Source organism: Nyctereutes procyonoides, unplaced genomic scaffold (genome assembly GCF_905146905.1).
Source record: "Nyctereutes procyonoides isolate TBG_1078 unplaced genomic scaffold, NYPRO_anot_genome, whole genome shotgun sequence".
Classification (NCBI taxonomy): Eukaryota; Metazoa; Chordata; class Mammalia; order Carnivora; family Canidae; genus Nyctereutes; species Nyctereutes procyonoides.
In genome coordinates this window covers 47,382,317-47,404,443 of record NW_026575044.1, presented here as the reverse complement: position 1 = coordinate 47,404,443, position 22,127 = coordinate 47,382,317, and the positions used below count along the sequence as shown (strand labels likewise).

At 39.5% G+C, this 22,127-nt stretch overlaps 1 protein-coding gene across 2 annotated transcripts in view; it reads right to left on the bottom strand.

Annotated features, from left to right (window-relative positions):
- PTPRM (protein tyrosine phosphatase receptor type M) overlaps positions 1 to 22,127 on the bottom strand; it is a 768,694-nt gene that overhangs the window by 222,787 nt on the left and 523,780 nt on the right. For both annotated transcript variants that reach the window (XM_055323971.1, XM_055323972.1), the window contains one exon: positions 1,748 to 1,880. In XM_055323971.1, the coding sequence (XP_055179946.1) occupies positions 1,748 to 1,880 (133 nt within the window). The remainder of the gene's footprint in view (positions 1 to 1,747; positions 1,881 to 22,127) is intronic.

The following is a 22,127-nucleotide window of genomic DNA, read 5'->3' as shown; positions in this document are numbered from 1 at the left end:
ACAGGGTTGCCTATTTGAAAGTTGCTAAGAGAGTAGATCTTCAAAGCTCTCATCACAAGAAGAAAAAAAGGAAAGAAAATAAGTAAAGAAATGAAATGATGGGTCAAAGAGGAAAGGAATCAAGGATGTAGAGCAAATGGGAAGGAATAGCTCAAACAATGGGGGCCCATTAGTGCCACGTGCACCTGGGACAGAGGGATGGTTTGTCTTGAGGCCTAGGTAGAGCAATAAACATCAGGTGAAGGAAAAAGCAAGAAAAGATGCATATGTATGCATTAATGTGGATATGAACTCACCCTTTAAATACTGTGCTACCCACGGTCTTCTCTTCATCCTTAACTTCCTTCTCACTCTGCAGTGACTCTGAGCAGCCTCATCCAAAATTAGGGTTTCAGCTCGGCCAAGGTCAATGAGATTTGGAAAATGTTGTTCCAAATCTTTACCAGGGCATCCAACTGCCCAGTGGACATTTCCACTGCATCTCACAGGAAGAGTGAACTGAAAAAGTGCAACATCTACCTCTCCAATCTTCACTCTCCAAATATGTTCTACTTTACCTATTCTGCATTTTCTGAATACTAATATCTCCACAAAGTTGTCTAAATCAGTAACTAGGTTCTTTCTATGTTGCTTCTTCTCCCTGGGCTTTTGCCTCCAAATGGCCTCTAAAATTTACCTCCTACTATTCCTAAAGCTGCCCCCTCTTCATCCAATTGCTCCTCCTGACTTGAGTTCTTTTCCCTCTTCATGGTGCTCAATCCTAACATCAGAGTGATCTTTCTAAGATTAGAATGACATCACATTACTACCTACTTGAAGGCCATCATTGGGTCTTAGTACCAAGTCCAGCCTCCTCAGATGACAGACAAGACCTTCATGACCTTGCTTTGCTGACCTCTCCATCCTCATCTCCTACCATCCATGCCCTTACTCCCACTCTGTAATTGTTTTGAAACTATAGAGAAAAAGATTAAGATCTGAGTATTATTTCTGTTTGGGAAAATTTAAGTTATCACTTACTATCTATATTTTTATGTTGATAATTATATAAATTGAACACTGTAACACTAAGTAAGTTTTTCCTCATTTCCACAACACAAAGGACGCTGTATATTTTTCAAGTGTGGGAGGCAAGGATTGCTTATTACAGCCATATCGGACTTTCTCCTCCCGCAAACCACCCCTTGGCTAGACAGAGCAATCCGACAACACCCAATGTGCTTTAGTTCTTGTCTTTAGTCATACCACGGCCTGTGCTCCTGTAAGGCTGTTTGTTGAGAATCTCTTTCTCATGGGGTGTTGTAAATTCCTAGCATGGTGCCTAAACACAACATGGGCTCAGTAAATTTTATCATCACCATTATCTTCATTATAATGAGCAGGAAAATTCTTCTTTCTCATGTCTTTGAGAGCATCAAATGTGTTAGTACCTCAGTAATCAGCACTAAAAACTTTCTGATTAGTAAATGTCTAAAGATTTTGCAAAGCTTTATGTACCATTGTGTGGGAAGACACATAGTCTTACATTAAACTTGGCATGGTATGCTTGGCATAGCCATACAACACCACAGCTATTACTCTAAATTTTGTCTGAAAACCTTGAATGCTGTATGAGGAAGAACACCGATAATCAGAGTCACAGGTGGGTCTTGAAAACCAACCCAATAATTGAATATTTTCACACACATGAAGCAACCTGGCAAACAATGGGACAGAATCACATCCCTGGCAACAGCTAGGAGCTCACCTTTTCTTCATTACCAACACAACTCCAAGGAATATGATAACGAACAGCAAGATGCCAGCAATGACTCCAGCAATTTTGACTGTATGGTCTGTTTCCTTCTCAGGTTCTGGGACTGGCTTTGGGGTGGCAGCTCCTGAAGATGGAAAGAAATGAAAAAGGACAGACGGTGGGTAAGAGAATAAAGATGTTACATTTTTAAAAATTTTGCTGCGTTTAACAGAGTAAGAAGACTTATCAGAACCAGCAGACAGACAAGCTTTTGATTTTTTTTTTCAACAGCTTTCATATGCACTGAAAGGAGGGTAATTGCTCACATTGTTCTTCAATATTTTATGAAACCATAACAAAAGTTGGATAGTACACCCACGCCTGACCCTTTTATAAGAGACTCTTCTCAAACAGTTTTTTATATTTTATTATCTCTATTGGCTCCCTGCTCTTTCTGCCATTTAAAAACTTGCTAACAACACAATAGCTATCCTAAGCCTTTATCCAAATTTGATTTGCTGGAACATTTTCCTCAATTATTTTTCATAAGTGAAGCAGTAATTCCATAACATATTAGCCCAAACACCTGGAAAAGTGAGATAAGCTCATTTACCATGCATTTTACCAGCAATTGTTTTTTAACACAATAGAGATTTTTCCCCTGCCTTTGGAAATCTAAATCTAGGTCACATCTGGTAGGCAAAAGACTCCTTCTAAGCAATTTATTCACAAAGTGGGAAGCAGCTGATGATCACACTACTGGCACCCACATTTAATATCTGTTTAAATGAGATAACCAGAGCCTTACAGTGGCTACTGTCTTAGCCCGCCTGCCTTCCCATTTCCAAAACATCATTTGTCCTGTTTACGGTATAATGTGATGGAATGTCAAATCCATGTCTGATGAAATATCCATTTCCTCTGCTAAATGAGCTAAGGATGAAAAAAAAATATTAGGAATGTAATGTTCAATTCACTAAGCAGAATCCATTTTTTAAGGGGTTTCTACCCCTTTAATCAGAACGTGACAAGTGCTGAGTGTCTGAGCCATCATGCCACCACCTTTGCTAGGGGGTCAGGACAGACCATTCTGAAAGTAGGGATTTTCTGTTGAAATTTCTCACCTTGGGATTTTTTCATTTTTGTTGGTAAAAAAATATAATTAAAATTGAATATTGATACCAGCCCTTACTCCCTTTCATTGGGTTTTCCATTCATGGTTCACCTGATTTCTTAAAAAACTTAGCTATCCTTGTGTCTGGTGTATTTCAGACTGGGCTAATTCTAAGATGAGTCATCTCAGGGAACAGGGAGTGTCAAGCTCTAACTTTCCATCTGTTCCCATTGGAAATATATAAACTACATTTCTTTCAAAAGTTATTCATGTCAAGATTTTATATGAGATGCTGCATTTTGAACCCAGCTATGGCCACCAAACTGATGAAGCTGGTTTAGACTGGGAAGAAACACAAGGCAGAGATGAGTTTCCATCTACATGTGCATTCCAAAGTGACAATACCAATGAGAGAAGCTATGATGTAAAAAAAAAAGTCACTCCTTATTAAATATAAACCCTTCTGCATAACCTATTTTAGGCCATTTTAATTTCTGATAACTTCAGGAGGATATCCTGCTATTTTGTTTGAATGAATATCCCTCACACTAGTTATCCAGATAAACCTTGAAACTGTTAATGTTTACTATTTTTTAATGTAATTACATCTTAAGTATATCACTCCAATATGCCACTGGAACATACTACCAAGTGGTGGATTTGCAGGATATTGATACACTAAATAAACTGCTAAGAAAGATTTAAAGATAAAATGTGTGTTATAAAAAAAATAAAAAAATAAAAAAATTAGTATAAAAATAAACATTTAAAATTCAAAAAAGTGAAAAAGGGGGCAGTGTTTTTCAACTTTGATTTCCTCTGTTCAATTAGAAAAACTTAACTTGAAAAAAATATAATGAAATTGGTTTTATTCTTCCAAATGTTGGCATATTGGGAGCCATTCCATTAATCTCACTAGTTAATAGATTTCAAGTGCTCCAAATATATTTTCTAAATAACTGATTCACTGAGTTTCTCTGTAACTAAATTATGCCAGTAAATACAACACCTGGGAAAGAAATACAAAAAAACTTTAGTTGGCCTAAAATACTGAAATGTGAAAAACAACATGGACACAACCCATACATCATAAACACTCAGTAAGGAACAAGTCTATCGTGTTAATGGTCACATTCGCTTCTGTTAACTAAACAACTGGTTATGTTTTACTTTAGCCAAAATTTTGTCTGAGCTCCATGAGACCGGTGAATACTCTACACATCTTTGAGTTAAGAACAGAGACCCCCTGGAAGCCTTTCATTCCCCTTGGGAAGCAGACAAGCACCATTGTTATGCAGCCAGCATAAGCTCGGTATTATTATTCTTTAGCACTTACTTTTAACTCATTTCACATTGCAGGTCAAGAAAATGAAATGTTCTATCTCTGCAGGACACAGTTGCAGTGTGATTATGGTGGCAATCATGCAGAATGGGAGAGCAACTCAGAAAAGACAGGAGGGTGGCCCTGAGCTGTCTGCTAGTGACCCTCTCTTCCCTCCCTTTGCCTGCAGCAGGGCACAGCCACCAACCAGATCGCTGTGACAGAGCCAGAATGAAGGGATTGATTGGAATGTCCGGGTTTAGGACTAATCCAGGAAGCATCAATGTAAACACACATCGGGATGAAATAAATCATCACGCTGAGATAATCTCATAGGAGGTGTGCATCATTAATTCCAGGTTCACTCTGGGTACCCAACCCGCCATTCCCGCCTTTGTCTGCCTGCCCTGCCTCTCCAACCTTTCCTGAAATGGGTATCTTTATGGATTCCCTTCCACAGGATGCTCTTTTCTTCACTTTTGTTTTTTTGGAAACATGTGGTTGTGAGCTGTCAGTCAGCCTGGGACAGAGGATAATTTGTGACAGAACGTGGTTGCAAATGATAGCTTGTTTCCCCCCCACACATCCCAATCTATGAATTTAACAGTATAATTTACAAACTGCTTGGCAAAAGAGTTGTTTTCATAATATTTTCCCCTCTGTCTTGTTATTTTCTTGCCAGGTTTCTAATGGTATGAACTTTTATTCTTTTTTTTATATATATAAATTCTAATTCTTTGTGGAAAGGCAGTTTTTTCTTCTTCTACTATGCATTCTGTTTAGAGTTTACTGCACGTTTAGATCCTTTTAAAGGAAATAAATTCAAATATATGCATTTAATGGAGGCATTATCTAGGCTTGAACATATTCGTTAAAATGATGAATAAGCTAAATATTTCATAGATTGGGGGTGACAGGCTGCTAAAATTGTAGAGCATAATCTTCACAGATGCCCTCTCTGCTGACTCCTAGTGATAGCTTTGGGTGTTTTGTTTTGCTTTGTTTAACGACCAAGAAAATTAAAAAGGGATGGTATTTTTTTTTAAAGATTTATTTATTTATTTATTCATGAGAGACACAGACTGAGAGAGAGGCAGAGACATAGGCAGAGAGGAGCAGGCTCCTCACAGGGAGCCCGATGCGGGACTCGATCCCAGATCCTGGGATCATGACCTGAGCTGAAGGCAGGCACCCAATCGCTGAGCCACCCAGGTGTCCCAAAAAAGGATAGTATTTCAGTGAACTTGCACTATGTAAGGTTACAGATATAACATTCTAATGTGAAAAATCTCAAAAGAAATGGAATCCAATACAGTATTTGGTTGGTTTTCAACTTAGTAGAAAACAGTGACTCTTGGCCCAGTGTCCCATGTTAAATTAAATAACAGCAGCAGACTAGGCTGAGAACATGGTGTACTCAGCCACTGGTTTGAGGTTTGGGCCCAATTTTTGACTACTGAACTGGCTACAGAAATTTTTCCAGAAGACCCAAGAATGCAAGCCCAGAAGGCCAGGAAAGCCATCATTGCTGCCTGGGGCTACTAACCATAGTGGCCACGATAGCAGGACTGCCTAACCTTGAGAAAACAGGAAGCTTTCCTAACAGGAATAGTGAAGATTAGGAATAACCCAGGGAATAACCCAGGGGCAGCTTGGCTGCCCAGAATGTCTGTGCAGTGGTGACTAGTGCTACGCTGTCCTTGAATGTGGGAGAAAGTCAGCAGTCGTCTTCATTTATTCAACAAGAATTTATTGAGTACCCCAACTGTGCCATGGACTATTGTAGGAATACAACAGTAAACAAAAGGATCAAATAAAAACCTCTGTCCTCATGAAGTTCTAGTCTTGTGGGGAAGGTCAGACCCAGATGGAAACAAATATTGTCAGCAGGATGTTAATTAGTGCTGGTCTGCCGAGAAACCCACACATCAGGGTGGGGACTGCGAGGGTGAGGCAGGTGCTACTCAGCTCTGAGACAGGGAAAAAGGGGATCAGAAAAGGAACTGCTGAGAAAACAATATTTGAGCAGAGACCTGAAAAAGAGAAGGGAGGGAGCCCTACAGACACCCAGAGGGGGTGTTCTAGGCAATGGGAAGAAAAAGTTAAAAGATACAAGATGAAATCGTGGAATATGGAGATGAGTCTGCAGTGGACTGAGCTGGGGAGATGGTGGGACACATTGTCAGAATTGGGGGCACCTTCCTAGGTCACCGGGAGGACTTGGCCTTTTCTCCGCATGAGAGAGCTATGGGAGGATTCTGAGTGTTGGAGTGACATGACCTGGCTTGTGTTTTTAGGCCACGTATCAATGTGGATGAGCCAGAGAAGAAGTAGGGATCAAGGGAAGTTTGTTTGTTTGCTTTGAAGATGGGGGAATGCACACCATTTCTGAATGCTAATGCTTCTGATCCAACAGAGAAATTTTGATGTGAAAGAAGACTGCTGGAGCAGTGTCCTTTCTTGGAGGGGAAGGAGAGGATGGTCTCCAGTGCTCCAGGGAGGGGCTGGCTTCAGCCACAGGACAGACTTCACCCAGAGAAACAGGAGAGATAACCAAGCACAGGCACAGAGGCCTGGAGGTGAGCAGATGTGGGGGTCCCGTGGTAGAACATCTGACTGGGCTCTTCTGACTGCTTCATTTTCCCAGTGACGGAGGAAGCAAGATAGTAAGGTGTGACTGTGCATGAGGAAGGAAGTGTGGGTAATTTGGGGAGAGGAGAAGTTTTGAAATAGTTTCCAGTAACAGTGGGAAGGAGACGGGTGAAGGATGGAGTAGTGACTAACCCGGAGTCCCAGAGTACACAGGAAGGTTCCAAGCAGCAGAGAGAGTAACGAGATGGGGATATGCTAAGTGGTTCAGGAGTGAAGTCCAGGGGAAGAAGGGAGAGCTAGATACCTGAGCTTGCTGAGAAAGGCATAAGGCAATGAATCCTCATGGTTTCCAGGCAGAATGTGATGGTGAGATAGGAGGGTTGGGGGAGGGCTGAGCATTGATCCAGGAACACAGAGCTCACTCCTTATAACTAGGATGAAGAAGAGGAAGAGGAAGAGGCAGAGGATGTCACTACTCAGTTATATCGCAAAGGTGGGGAGAGATGTAAAAGTGGTCAGGAATTAATGGTGGAAGCATTTCTGGAATGGACACTTGCTTGAGTATGTCAGAGTGAATCTTGGTTTTCATAAACTTCAAAGTCACAACTTTTCTTTTTTAGGATTTTAATTATTTATTCATGAAAGACACAGAGAGAGAAGCAGAAACACAGGCAGAGGGAGAAGCGGGCTCTATGCAGGGAGCCCGACATGGGACTCAATCCCAGAACTGCAGGATTGTGACCTGAGCCAAAGGCAGATCCTCAACCACCGAGCTACCCAGGTGCCCCAAAAGTCACAACTTCTTACTGAGTACCTCTTATGCTCAAAGTGCTGTAACTTGCATCTGCAGGGGATTCGAGATGAGTAAGAAGACCGACATCTCATCTTCAGTGCACAATACCTGAAGGCACGTGAAGTGCCATGGGGGAGCTACAGAACCCAATGTGGGGACAGTGGACAGGAAGGCTTGGGAAGGCTCCTTGCCAGAGCTTGTAGCATGAATGGGCATGAAGGACGGGGAGGAATCCAATAGAAAGGTTCTTCATAAGCTAAGACAGAGAGGTAGAGAGCACAAAGACGTCTCTGTGATCAGATACTCCTTTAGCTGGGCTGAAGCCCAGGTGCAGGTCGGGCAGTAGTGGAGGAGAAGCATGGGAAACTGAGGCTTTATGGTTTCCTTACTGGCTTTGCTTACTGGCTAGAACAGCCTATACCAAATATAAGAAACAAGGAGCTGCAGAAGACAACGGAGCTGTGCCTTGAGAGGAATAAGTGGGTGATACTACACAGGCTCATGGGGGAAAGGATAGACCAGGCATCTGGGGACCATCAGGAAGGCTCCTGCCTCACCTGGGCCTGGAGCCTAAAAGTCTGATCTAAAGTGGGGAGTGGACCTGAAAGGTGAGGACGAGGGGCTCACAAAAGGCACGCCGCCAGCTGCACATGGGTGTGCACAGGTCTCACATGCCCAGTGCTGGGTGGCTGCTGGGGCCATTCATGGAAGTACGTGGTTGGCTTCCTGCCAGGGAAAACATGTGTCTGGGTTCAATATTTGAACTGAATCTAAGCAACAAAATGCTTCATTCCTACCACACACAAACGGTTTCAGTGGCAAACTGAACACTGAAATATTACTCTTGGTACTTGGAGGCAAAGAAGAGAAAAAAAGTTGGAGACAGCAACCATGGGAACCATTAACAAGAGAAACTGTTATGCTATATGTAGGCAAATTGAACTCCAATAAAAAAAAAATAAACCTCTCCAACATTTGGTGTTGTCAAAAAACAAAACAAAACAAAAAACAAGAGAAACTGAGGAGGCTAAGACACCTTAAAAGATGAGGTCATGAGGAAAAATAAAAACGAAAAATAAAATGGCAGGTGTGGACATTTGTAAGAGGACAGTCTCCCCAAGTATGCTTCCTGCACTCGGGTCCCAAAAGATGTTCTGAAGCATCAACTGAGGAAGCCTCGGCCACTTTATGCTAGCATTTTTATGACTTTATGGACTACAGAAGCTATTTTAATTAATTTTTATAGGTTTTGTTTTTGTTTTTGTTTGTTTTTACCATTTGCAGAGATAGATTTCTTTTCTTTTTCTTAAAAATAGCAATGCCCTGGTTTTAAGCATGACTGTGAGACAGTTCATTCATGTCTTGTTGCTCAGAGAATTAGAATTCCTTGCAGTCTGTTTTTAGTTTTTTTCAGCTGTACCTTAATGTTATACATAATCGAGAAACATCTCCAAGATTTTTCATTTAAATTACATATCATTGTTATTCTTTCCGGGAAATGCAAAGTCAATCACTACTCTGGAATAATCTACATTCACGTTTTATGTATTATTTGTAACCTGATTATGCTTTTGAATTTATAACTCTTCCTTTGTCCCTAATTTCCACTGTAGGGCATGCAGAGTGTGTATGGCTTACAAGTAATAATCAGAAATATAATTTCTCATATAAAACTGAGATACTGGATTGTTTGATATATACGGTCTTTAAAAAATTAATCTACTTTTTTATTTTTGTTCTAATTTCATGACAGTTACTGCTTTCATTTATTGATGTGGCCAACACCCTGTGGGTAAGATGATCTATCAAAGCCTTACCACTTACTATCTGGGCACTAAAACTTTCAAGAGAATTATTAGTGCTGTTACTATTCTGATGAAATAGCTTTATTTTTTTCCATTTGCATTTCTCAAATCATGGTCAAATAATAAAGTGAGGAAACAAATTGTCAGTAATAAGGTATCAGCTGTGCTCACTTTTCATTCAAAGTGAATTATCCATAAAGGGAATGCGAGTGATGTTTTTGAGGATGTTTCTGTTAAGAGTGAGTTTTGCTTGAAACTAAACTTTAAAAGCATTAAAATAAAAATCTCCTGTCCCTCTAATTTTCTTCCAGACTTTGTGTCTTGGGTCATGATCTAGCTAGCTTATGTTTGGCTCTTAAAAATCATTCCTGTGGGAGAGAGAATTACTATGGCTTCCTGAACAAAGTAGTAGCTGTTTGCCAAAACCCCTTGTAGCTTTTGTTGCTGCTAAAATTGTTCATTCACTATTTTATCAAGAAGTAAGTGTACCTCATAAATTCTATATGCTTGCTAGAAGAATCATTATTTCTGAGATTCAAAAAATGTACAGAGTCTAGCAAACTGAACGCAGAAACATGGTATGTCTTTCACAGAGCCAAAAGGTAACCCTCAGAAACGTAATGAGGATTCCTGGGGTTTCAGGAGAGAGTGGGGTCATATAATTCCCCCTATACTCATTTAGTAAACATACAACTTTTCCTTAAATAATAAAGTTCTTTAATAAACAAGGCTTATATTAATTGTGTCATTTTGTTCAATATTTCCTAGAATAGTTTCTCTATTCATAGATAGCTTAAGAACATTTGGAGAGTTTTTCAAACATGATGATGACGACTGGATTTTCCAAGATTCAGGATCAAAGGTCTGTGGTAGGACCCAAGAACCTATATGTAACACCCTAGGTGATTCCCTGCACAACATAAGAAAAAAAACCCCACTTGAGAACCTCATTGGTCCTAAATATCTGTGAGGAAGGTTTTCACAGACTATGGCAGCATGGGAAAAATATCTAATTGGTTTGTTATTTTTAAAACACCTCTGATATATTAATACTTTATCAAATAGCAAATTTATTTCAGTGTACTATTTTAAATGATCCTTTTACCCGATTAAGAGGCAAACCTCATAGAATCAAACCCTAGTTTTATGAGTTGCCACAATGGTAGAGATTCCTAATTGTAAAAGAATTTAAGGAATGCCAGGTGCTACTACAACATTCCATCGGAAGGAAGAAGGCTTACATTTTAGAAGTCCTACTTTATGTACCAGTTATCTTACCTAACTTTATTTAATATTACACCATGAGGTATAATCAGTACCATTTTACAAATGAAGAAACTAAGGCAGCAGAAGCAACCAGGGTAGGTAGCTTGTCCTCATACAGTGAGAAGGGAGGTGAAGGAGTTACACGCTGAGTCCAGGGGTGTCTGTGAAGCCCACTCCTGCTTCACTGCATTGTAACTTTCCCTAATAACACAGCTGACACAGAGGACTACTGCTCACACTCTGAATGACAAGACTCAAGTTTAAAATCATCTTGATAAATTGTAAAGACGAGAGCCTAAGAAAAGAATGAAAATTAACAAAGGAAAGGTGCAGAATAATGCAATAAGGAAAATTAAAATCCTCAAAGAAGAATAGGATAAATATATGAGGACATGTGACTTCCTGGGCCTAAGTGCAGAAAAGAAAGTCCTGGTAATACAAACCATGTGATTTTTTTAAATGAATCAGAGGAATGACATGCACATAACCCTTCCAGGGCACAATACACTGGTCAAGGTAGAGACAATGGAAAGGAATCAAAGGGAAGAGACACAACCAAGAGGGGAGGAAAGAAGGGTGACACAAAAAGAGGCAAGGAATTTAGATCATTTATCTAACAGAGGAGACCAGTAGGTGCCTGATACAGTCTTCCACTGGAGCTTTTCAAAAGTAAGGAATATTTCTTATCCACCTTTGACTTATAGTGATTAACACAATGCTTTAGTAACACTTAATAAGGCTTTACTGAATGGATGTCTTAAAACATATAGGAGGCATTTATAAAGAGAATCATGACCACGTGTGATCTGTGTCTGTACGTGGAATCTTTTTGAATAAGAATAGTAGCTCAAGGTTTTACAGAGAAAAGCTGTATGTTTTCCTCTCTAGATGCCTAGAATGTAGCATGCACTCAACATTTGTCAGAGAATGTAAATGAGTTTGGGTTGTATATAAAGGGTGTTTTAACCCTCAGCATATAAAAATGAAATATGTTACCAAGGAGGTTTGGCATTCTATCCTTGGGTTGAAGAATAGGTACCTGACATTTGACAGGTCAGTTCTTACCTCCTCACCTAATCTTTGAAAAGTTAAAAAAAAAAAAAAAAAAAAAAAAAAAAGAAAGCTATACTTTCTTCATGTCTTCTCCACTTTCGTTGCCATGAACCTGGCTTATTTCCTTTCTGGACTTTTGTACATGACTCCCGGATAGACATTCCATCAGTTTCTTTTACACACTGTAGCCATACTGGTCTTCCCAAAGAATTGCTCTAATCAGTCCTCTCTTTCACTTAAAAACACAGCAAAAAACCCCAACAGTTTCCTAATGTTTCTTTAAAAAGGTAATCAAGCCCTTCCATGAGCTAACTCCAACTCCTTTTCCTAACTATATGTTCTTTTTATACTTTCCTTCATCTATGTTCAAACCCAATGGACATGTTCAGTTTTCCACATACATCCAACATTTCCCCTTCTCAGGACTCCCTGGTCTTTCTCCATGGAAACATTCCCCTACTCACTTTTCATAGGTTCAAATTGTACCCATCTTTCAAAGACCACCTAGCCCAAGTGTTGCTCTTGATTCCTTTGTAGGAAGTACTTCCTGTCCCGCTGAACTGCTATAGAACCTTGCCTTACCCCTCTTGCACAGAACTTACTTTCTACCTTCAGTTCAGTTATTTTTGTACATTCTTTACATTACATTTTAACATCAGTTCCTTAGGATAAAGCTGTTTTGACTTTTTGGTGCCCGTATGACCTGGCCTAATATCCTAAAATGTATCCACAGTACCTGTGAGAACACCTTTGCTGCATTGAAGATCTCTCATGATTAATCTCATTCTGAATCACACTCTATTCATAACTTGCCTATTCTTTTTCCATTTATGTTGAAGTTCTCAGAGAGCACAATGGATATAAAAGGATAAAAACAAGAAAAAAGTGGAGTGGAAGTAAGTAAAGACAACAACTGGCCCAGCGTTTTGGTCTTTCCTCCACGGGCCCCCAGGATGTAGTGAGGGGATTGCAAAGGAAAGAGGCATCTGCAGCTACTTTCAGATGACCTTCCATGGGCATCCAGACAATATCCCAAGAAAGAAGGAACATGTCTGAACACTGGTGCCACCAAGTATACCGAGAGACCATTAGCACACAGAAGAAGGATATTTCTCAGTATGTTGATGACAGATAAAAGTCCTTACCTGTAAATTTACTGACCAAACTTCCACCAATGATAAAATGAGATTAATAGAAAGAAAGAGCATGGAAATAAATACTAGTGGCAAAATGTTATATTTTCAGCCACCAAAGCAGTGAAATATATATCCATCAATGACGAGAAAGTTAACTGGGTACATATCAGAGAGACAGGAAATGAGTATCTGTCAAGAATAAAGTGTTATGAACTCAATACTTGTAATGATTAAGTAGCTATAGTCTATTTTTCACCATCATATATGGAATTTGTTTTAGAAGTCTTTAAACTAGGCAAAATTTCTGCTGGAGAACGATGACAATGATCTGGCCCTTTTTAGAAAGAAAAGAGAGAGAGAGAGAGAGAAAGAGAGAGAGAAACTTGTTAAGATAAGGCTAACATGATTCGAATAATTGAGAATCATTGGATTTAATAATTGGTTATATCATTCCTGTGATCCTGCTTTAGAAGTATTTTTTAACTTTCTTGTTACTCATAGAAGAAACAAGAAAGAAATCTGAAAATTCTCTTTATTAAGCCTCTATTTTGGCTAAGAGACACATGTAACCCACTCTGATGAGGTCTTTACATGTTTGTCTGTGCGAGCACATATGTACATAAATATACACCAGTATCTGGGAAAATTATTCAGACATACAAGGAGAACCCACCAAATTGGTAATATTTTTAATAATAAATTTATTTTTTATTGGTGTTCAATTTGCCAACATACAGAAAAACACCCAGTGCTCATCCCGTCAAGTGCCCCCCTCAGTGCCCGTCACCCGTTCACCCCCACCCCCTGCCCCTCTCCCCTTCCACCACCTCTAGTTCGTTTCCCTGAGTTAGGAGTCTTCATGTTCTGTCTCCCTTTCTGACCATTTCCCACCCATTTCTTCTCCCCTCCCTTCTATTCCCTTTCACTATTACCAAATTGGTAATGTTAAAGATAGTTTTGTTTCTTATCACATTTACTCTGAAGTCCTATATAATCTTGAGTAAATAAGTAACATTAGACTATTGCAAAGACCAGCAAGATCCTAGGCAAAAGCTGATATGCTGGTATGAGCTCTGACCAAGAGCTCCAATTGAGTCAACTGTTATAATTAATAATAAACCATAATTAATAAGTGCATCATTAGCAATACCAATAAGTAAATTAAACTAAACATCAATTACATTGCTAAAGTGATGTATTGCTTGAATATTTACTACAGTGAAAGGGAAAACTCATCAGAGATCTGATAGGTGGGCTAAACAGATGCCATTTCTTAACTTCAAGGCAGGTGCCAGGCTTACTTGCAAAGATTGTTTCTCAGAGACAGTTATTTACTCTCCTAAATGAAAACAGCATGTGAATGAAAACCTGAGAAACACTCTGTATTTTTCCAACTTCATATTCAATGTCTAAAAATGTTATTCAATGAGCTAATCTATAAGCTTTCTTAATGGAGTTCTATTAAACCGAATCCTCTCGTGGCCACTTCGAGAACTGATGTAATCAAAGAGAGGTGTCCACGTTTAAACCAAGGATAGTGAGAAACAAAGGAACCCCAAATGGCCAGGACAACAAAGGGAGCCCAGCATTTTATTCCATGGTGCAGGGCTACAGGGAAGAGGAGAATAGGTTATACACTGCTTTGGGCTATTACTGCTTCAAATAAAGTAGTTGTCTTTGAAAATGCAGTAACTTTTTCATCATTATCATCATCACCATCATTGCCAGTAGCAAGATAATAGCCTGGTCATGCTGATGCAGTTCATATCCCAAAGACAGACAAATGGAAAATATCATCTGTGGGGGACTCATTACAGGTCTTGACATATGATGGAATAATAACATTCCTCTCATGCTCTGATGCTCCTGGAGCCCACAGCATGCACATGGTGTTCATGTAAATAACACCCTCCATAGCATCAAGAAATCCATTCGTTTCCCCAGAAGTTCAATTTTGAACCACTCAGAAGCGCCTCCACACTCAAATTGGGGTGTGGAGGTGGCCCGGATTAATTACCTAGTTCTCTTGAAAGACCGGAGGGCCATAAAACAATCTATTGAAATAACAACAACAGAGCTACAAAAGAAGTTTCTAGCAACTGTGAATTTCTCCCCTTTACCCTGATCCAGCTTTGTGCAGGTCCTTTATATCTGTCACTGTATTTATTCTCCCAAGGCCTACCATGAGGCTAAGAAAAGTAATCTCTGTTTTGCAGATAGGGAAACTGAGATTTAGAGTTGATGGATTTGCCCAAAAAGCCTGGGCCTTGGACTCACTACTTTCTATCTGAAGTAAATGCAACAAACAAACAAACAAAAATGAAAGTTTTCTATGTTATGATATGTTTTCTATGTTATGTGCACCGGGATCCAGAGTTCCTGTGTGAACTACCCTACTAAAATCTGATGCAGAGATTCATTGGGCCTAGATTCCCACCAGATATGTTTAAAAACGACCCTGGGAAATCACGTGGTTTTGAAAATGATCTGTACTCTACACCCAAGGGCCCTTAATACACTGTTCCCCATGAACCGGTCAAAGGGACTCATGATTCTTACACCTTTCTGTTGAGTGTCTATATAAGGGCAGATGAGAAAGGGCAAGAACCAGGGCAAATCTGAGGTTTATTGTAAGTGGCCTACCACTGGCAGGAAATTTCATTGAAGTCTGTTGTTCAGTCTTTTCAAAAAAAAAAAAAACCATGCAAATGTTGCATTTTACTTCGGGACATACTGATTTTTAATGAAATTACTGTTTTGAATGATTTATCATCAAGTAAAGTGATACCCCTTGGATTCCCATTTGACAAGCATATGCGATGGGAAAGAGGCAACACAAACACTACAGTTTCATGAAGGAGAGTGACATCTATTCCCCTGGCCTTTAGGACAGCCTGCCCAGAGAGAGAACGGCCACCCGATGAAGAATATACAGTGGCTACCCCGAAGGAGGCTGGCCAGACATAAAAATCAAATAGAATAACTGATCCTAGACTAGATCCTATAGTGGAGGAGGGAAAGGTCACAAAGGGCATTTTAGGTTCACTGTCAAACTAGAACAAGAACAGTAAAGTACTGAGTTAAAGCAAATCCATCAGGTTGATTACTGTACTATGATTACCTAATACAATATCCCTATCCTTAGGAAGTATGCACTGAAATATTTAGGAGTGAAAGGTCATGACATATGTAAGTTATACTCAAATCCTTCAGAAAAAAAATGTGTGTGTGCATGCTTGTGTAAGGAGAGAGAGCAGATGATAGAACAAGTAGAGTAAAATGTTTACAATAGGTGAATATGATAAAGGATATACCAGCATTCTCTGTGATTTTTTAAGTGTGCAGTTTGAAGTCTGACATTATTTCCAAATAGAAAGTAAATGTGTTTCCTTCCCAGAAAAAATAGTGAAAGGAAAAGAATATATGGTAGCTAAGCTAGAAATGCCATGGTCTGAGAACGAATCAAGTATCCCCCGAGATTTCACCTTGGCAATGATGACAATTCTAGAAGTTGTGTGTGTGTGTGTGTGTGTGTGTGTGTTGGGAAGGAGTGGGGAATTTTAACATGCTAGAATTTTAGAAGCCCATCATTTTAAAGACCTTTGGCCTTCCTTTCAGCCCACTGGAGTCACTAATGAACACATCTTGGCATTATCAAGATAGCAACTGAAACCTGTCCTTGCTGAAAGGACTATGCTTTTTCTCCTTTCACTTGCCCATCCTGACTATCCCCTGATTCTTTTACAAAGTCAATAAAATATTTAAGAATTCTTTTTTAAAAAAAGGAGATTTGTTTATTTTAGATCTGCTGCCTCTTCTATACCCTATTGCATCAAGATCATGAAGGAATTTCTGAGTCCTTCCCACCCTGATTGCATATCTTAGATCACACCTTTAAGTACCTAAAAAAAGAAACCCTCTCACAAATACTTAGTATTTTACAGTATTCTAAAAACATTTATTTACTAAAGAGACTAGTCCAAAGCCAACAAAAAAAGTTAATTGTACAACAGCAGAACATGGCCTTTTACCTACAAATTCTGAATGAGATTCATGGATTTCTTAGACCTAAAATTGTCAGAATCAATCTTGATGCCTTATATTCTAAATTGTAGTGACATTTTTCTGAAGCAAGGGACAAAAATCAAAATATCATGATTGGTATTTATCAACAAGTAGATACTGCTGAACAGCACCTATGTGTCTGGTTCTATGCTGGACACTTGGATGAAGAGAAAGACCTAGAGAAACAGATAGTGTCACTCGATCTTGATAAATATTTTAAAAATATCCAGGCCTTTTCCATGTTACTCATATCAAGGATGAATTAATTTAATTTTACTATAAAATTTAAACATATCTTTCCTTATTAAAAAAGGCAAGACTAATTTAACTCATTAATATAAAATCTTTCACACACAAATCTTAAAGCATTTTGTAAACTGTAGGCACTTTGTTTTTCACAGTATATTGAATCTTTTACCAAAAGTTTGGTTTATTTTGAGTTCTAAGCTTTAATTGCAGCATCTGTGTTGGACATGTACAATGCACCATATTAATATTGAAATTAAAAGGTAGATTTCCTAAAATATAAAATTTCAATTTGTGCTTTTCAAGACAGAAAGCTAAAAAGACCGTTAAATACACTGTTTTATTTTCCTTTATCACTCTGCTGGTAGAAGGGAAAACAAAAAAGGATATTGAAAAATGAAGTTGTTTTCTTATATTGAAAACTGTTACAGAGAAATTCTTAAGTTTATGTAGCAAAAGTGGAAAACAATACTATTTTGGTGCAATATACATCTTTTAAAATATATTATTTCTGAAACTAAATGCTTAACATTTGACTCAGTATTTCCTTCCCCAAAATGACAAGGAAAGAGCAACAGAATCTCCCATGGCAGTCCTGTATCCCCTCACCATTTCCTAGTAACTATACTGTTTTATAGATGAAACTGCCATAGCAAAATGACAAATATAACACATAAAAGAACAAAAAGGGGTAATAAATCACCAGTGACACTACAGCCCATTAAAATGCATTCAGCTGGTGTTGCAGAAAGAATAAAAATTTCCCCTCACTTTACATTCTTTGCAGCTGAAAAGGAAATTTTTAGAATCCTCAAGCAATACTTATAAGACATGCTGAAATTCCAACCAAATCCTCCCCTCACTAACTTTCTATATTGGCCTCTATGGCAAAAGTATATGTAGCACTGATACAAACCCCCCTTCACTGTTTAACAAAAAGTGCCTAAGACAGGGCAGCATGTGAATTGCTAACCATTCATATTGATATGAGAATGCACCTGAAAAATCAGGATACCTAATTAATTGGAGAATAGTAGCTCTAATTCAGCCACCGTTTCCAAAAAATAGATTATCAGCTTCAATGAAGAGTTTGGCTATTTTAATTTATGAGAAAGCCTAATGGAGACATTATCTTCCCTTTATTTTCACCCAAATTTTCTCAAAAGATTTAATCAAAGCTCTTGTGACACCGAGAAGGACTCTGATACCATACAGATACTATGTTCTGGAGCACAACTGAATATATGCTAACTTATTTCATTACACACTTATCATTATTACAAATGGTTCAAGATGTTAGTAAATTTTGTTGGCATGGAATATTTAGTCAACTGTTTATGTTGGCTTTAGCGAAGATCCTTGGTCTAAGTTGCTTGAGAGCAAAGAGTACACATTACACTTCTTTAAATTCTCTGCATCTTTTAACATAGAGCTAATTATTACACATCAAGTTTCCCAAGGAAACAAGACGAGAAGCTCTTCACATAAGGGATGAATGAGAGATGCTTCTCTCCTAAAGTATGGACAGTGAACATGTTTGGAGCAAGACAGAGCCTATCTCCCTAAAGCTAAATATTTCAAGGATGGCAGAGTTGTAACTTAGTCCTGTCAGAATGGAACTGTATGTCCTACTTCCTAACTGAGGCTGACCATGGGATGGTCATGTGATGCTTACTCCACCCCCACCCCCCTCCCTGAGTCCCACTCCTCTTGATGGCGGTCATAGTTGGGAGTGCCTCTGTGGTACAGATATTATTTTTCCTCAAAAAAAGGGTGTGGAAATTAGTTCCTGAATTAATCCCATCAGAAATTTATAGCTGGTCTCTGAGCATCTTTCAAGTGCCAAGCACTGAGTGGCAGGCTGTGGGAAGTATCAGGGTAAATGAAATAGAGCCCCTGTAGTGGTAGATAAAATATTTCTACACATATTTCGTAGTCAACAAAATTAACAATCTCCAATACAAGACTTTATGAGTCTAATGACTCAACTCTCAAAACGGGCAAAATATAACTGTCTGCAGCTAACAGTGCTGAGATTTTATCTGAGTGACCATATATTCAAACAACACTGCTGAGTTTTATTATCCTTTATGTTCTTTGTCAGTTTTGATTCATATGAATACCCCAGTAAATAGCTCTCAAAATAAATGAAGTGGATAACTCAGGCAAGAGGTTGAATGAAACCATTCCATCTCGAAGGTACTTACAGTATCCCTTTGCTATGTTTGAACTTGTCCCTGAAATTCCTTACCTTGTGCTCTGCCGGGCTGACTGCAGATTATCAAGACCCCAGGGCCGGAACTTAAGCTGTATCATTTTGCTGGCATTTAGCTCTTCTGTTCATACCTGCTCCCTCTGTCTACGAAATCTTTCATTTCATAGAGCTTTATTCCAGTCTTTTGATCTATTTCATCCACCCTCCAAAGTTTCTAGTGTGGCTGGAGTGTACAGTACAAACTTGAACCTGTCCACCTCTGAAAATACCTCAATTGCTGCCCATTGCTTGTAGGATCAACATGAAAGTCCTTAAGGTAATTTCTGAGGTCCCGGTCATCCTCTGCCCACCTGTACAACCTGACCACTCATACTTCCTTCTTGCTCTCTGCTCTCCAGCCATGATGGCCTTTTTCTTTTCTTTTCTTTTTAAAGATTTTATTTATTTATTCATGAGAGATACAGAGAGACACAGGCAGAGGGTGAAGCAGGCTCCCCACAGGGACTGTGGGACTCGGTGCCCCGACCCTGGGATCATGCCCTGAGTCAAAGGCAGACACTCAACCACTGAGCCACTCAGGCTTCCCCGTGATGGTCTTTTTCACAAATATTTCATTCTTGGTCATGCCACTTCCCACCACTGGACCTTTGCACTTACTGTTCCTGCCACTGACTAAACTCAAGTTCAGTAAACAATCATGCCATCTTCAAGCTGTATCCAGTCCACTGAGACGCTCAGTATGACGAAAATATGATTTTAATTACAGTTTCATTTTATAAATAGAGAACCCTCAGTCCACAGAAGGGCAAATGCTTTGCCTTGTGCTTAGGCCTGTCGCAGCTTATTGCTCCTAAAGAGTACCAAAGATCCACTGGCTGAGTCTGACAGGTGGAGGGAGAGAAGTGGTCAGATGCAGTCTGGGGAGTGGAAGGAAGCAGATAATGTTGGTGTGAGTGGGCAGGCCATTCTCAAAAACAATTAAATTTAAATTAAACCTTTCTTATGGTTCGTGCTAAAATAAATGGCTGATTGAAACCGTCCTGTTTAAAAATGGGTTGGAAAATCATGAGTCTATTTTATTTGCAGTGTAGAGGTCTACTGAATCAAATATATATTTATATATTTTAAAGAAGAGATGAATTTTGCAACTAACATAAAATCAGTCCTAAGTAGGCAAAATAAAAGACACAAAAGCTTCCTGTCCTCATCAAAATTTATTCAAAATTTCCTAACGATATGATGAAAGCTACAGAATACCTAGCACTAAATTTAACAAGAAAGGTCATCAACTGTTCAGTCATTTGGTAAATAATGTGGAACACCTGCGAGGTGCCCAGACGCTACACTGGGAACAGGACAGATGAAACCCTGCCTCCCCCACATTCTGGGAGGAGGCACACAGTCATCAGGCAACTTCACAAAGAAGCAGAGTGATGGGCAGGACAATGGCCGGGGACCAACAAGACACCTGCGCTTCAGGATGGTGGTCTAGGGAGCCTTCTCTGAAGGAAGTACCTCCACACTGAGTCTTGGACTCTGAGAAGGAGCTGGAAATATGAAGATTAGGGGAAGAGTTGCAGTCAGAGAGAAGAGGAAATGTAAATTGCTGGTGCAGGATCCAGCTGCACCTTTGAAGAGAAAGGAGATCAGTGTGGAGGGCAGGAAGTGATAGAAGGCGAGGGCCGGGTGTGAGAGGGGCCAGACCCTGCATGTCCCTTTGCTGTGATGTGATGTTTGGAATTTACGCTGGTGCAGTAGGAAGCTACTCAAGAGCATCAAGAAGAGGAGTGATGGAAGGAGACTTCAGTTTCCCAAAGTCAGTCCAGTGGTCATGTGTCAGATGGGTCAACAGGGAGCCACGAGAGTAGTCAGAGTGTGTGTGCAGTGGTTTAGGCTGGTGTGCTGGCGACGAGAAGGTGAGAACCTAGAATATGTTTTAGAGGGAGACCTGACAAAGCCAGCTAATGCAGAAAACCCCAAATCTGTATCACAAGCCTTGTAACAAGATTTGAATTGATGGAGAGATTTATCATATTTCTATAGTCATGATAATGTATAAATTTGATAAAAATCCAAAGAGAACCTCACTGGTATTTTTGGAACCTGACTGCCTGGTGTGAGCTTGGCCACCTTCTCAGTGCCTGGGATACATCAGAACACAGCAAATGAAAGATTCTTGCCCTCAGGGGCTTGTGTTCTAGGAGGGGGAGAAAGATAGTAGCAAATATAAATAGCACATAAGTGTTATAAAAAGGAACTAAGGAGCAGCCAAAGGGGACAAATTGTGTGGAGAGGGTGGGGAGTAGGCTGCAGTGTGAAGAAGGGTGAGTTGAGAAGGTAGATCTGAGCAGAACTTGTTGAGCAGGTAAATCTGAACAAGGACTACAGGAGGCAAGAGGGTTGGCAAAGTGGGTAACTGGGGAAGAATATTCCTAAGTAAGGGGAAGGTGGGAGTGAAAGGTCAAAGGAGGGAGCATGGCTGGTGTGGCCAAAGAGCCACAGGGAGGTGAGGGCAACTAGTGTGGAATGAGGCAGAGGGAGGAAGGGAGAGCTCATCAGGGGAATGGGGCAGTCATCTAAGGCTGTAGGCCATCGTAAGAACTGATAAGTAGACAAGGAGGGAATCAGCAATGAAGGATTTTTGACAAAGAATATGGAGAGAATTCTAGTTTTATTGTATAATAAAATATCATTAAAAACAGCTTAATAAAAAATGATGATAATAACGTAGGACGACCCTAAGACCCTAACAAAATCTATACGTGTATGTTAATATATGACAATAT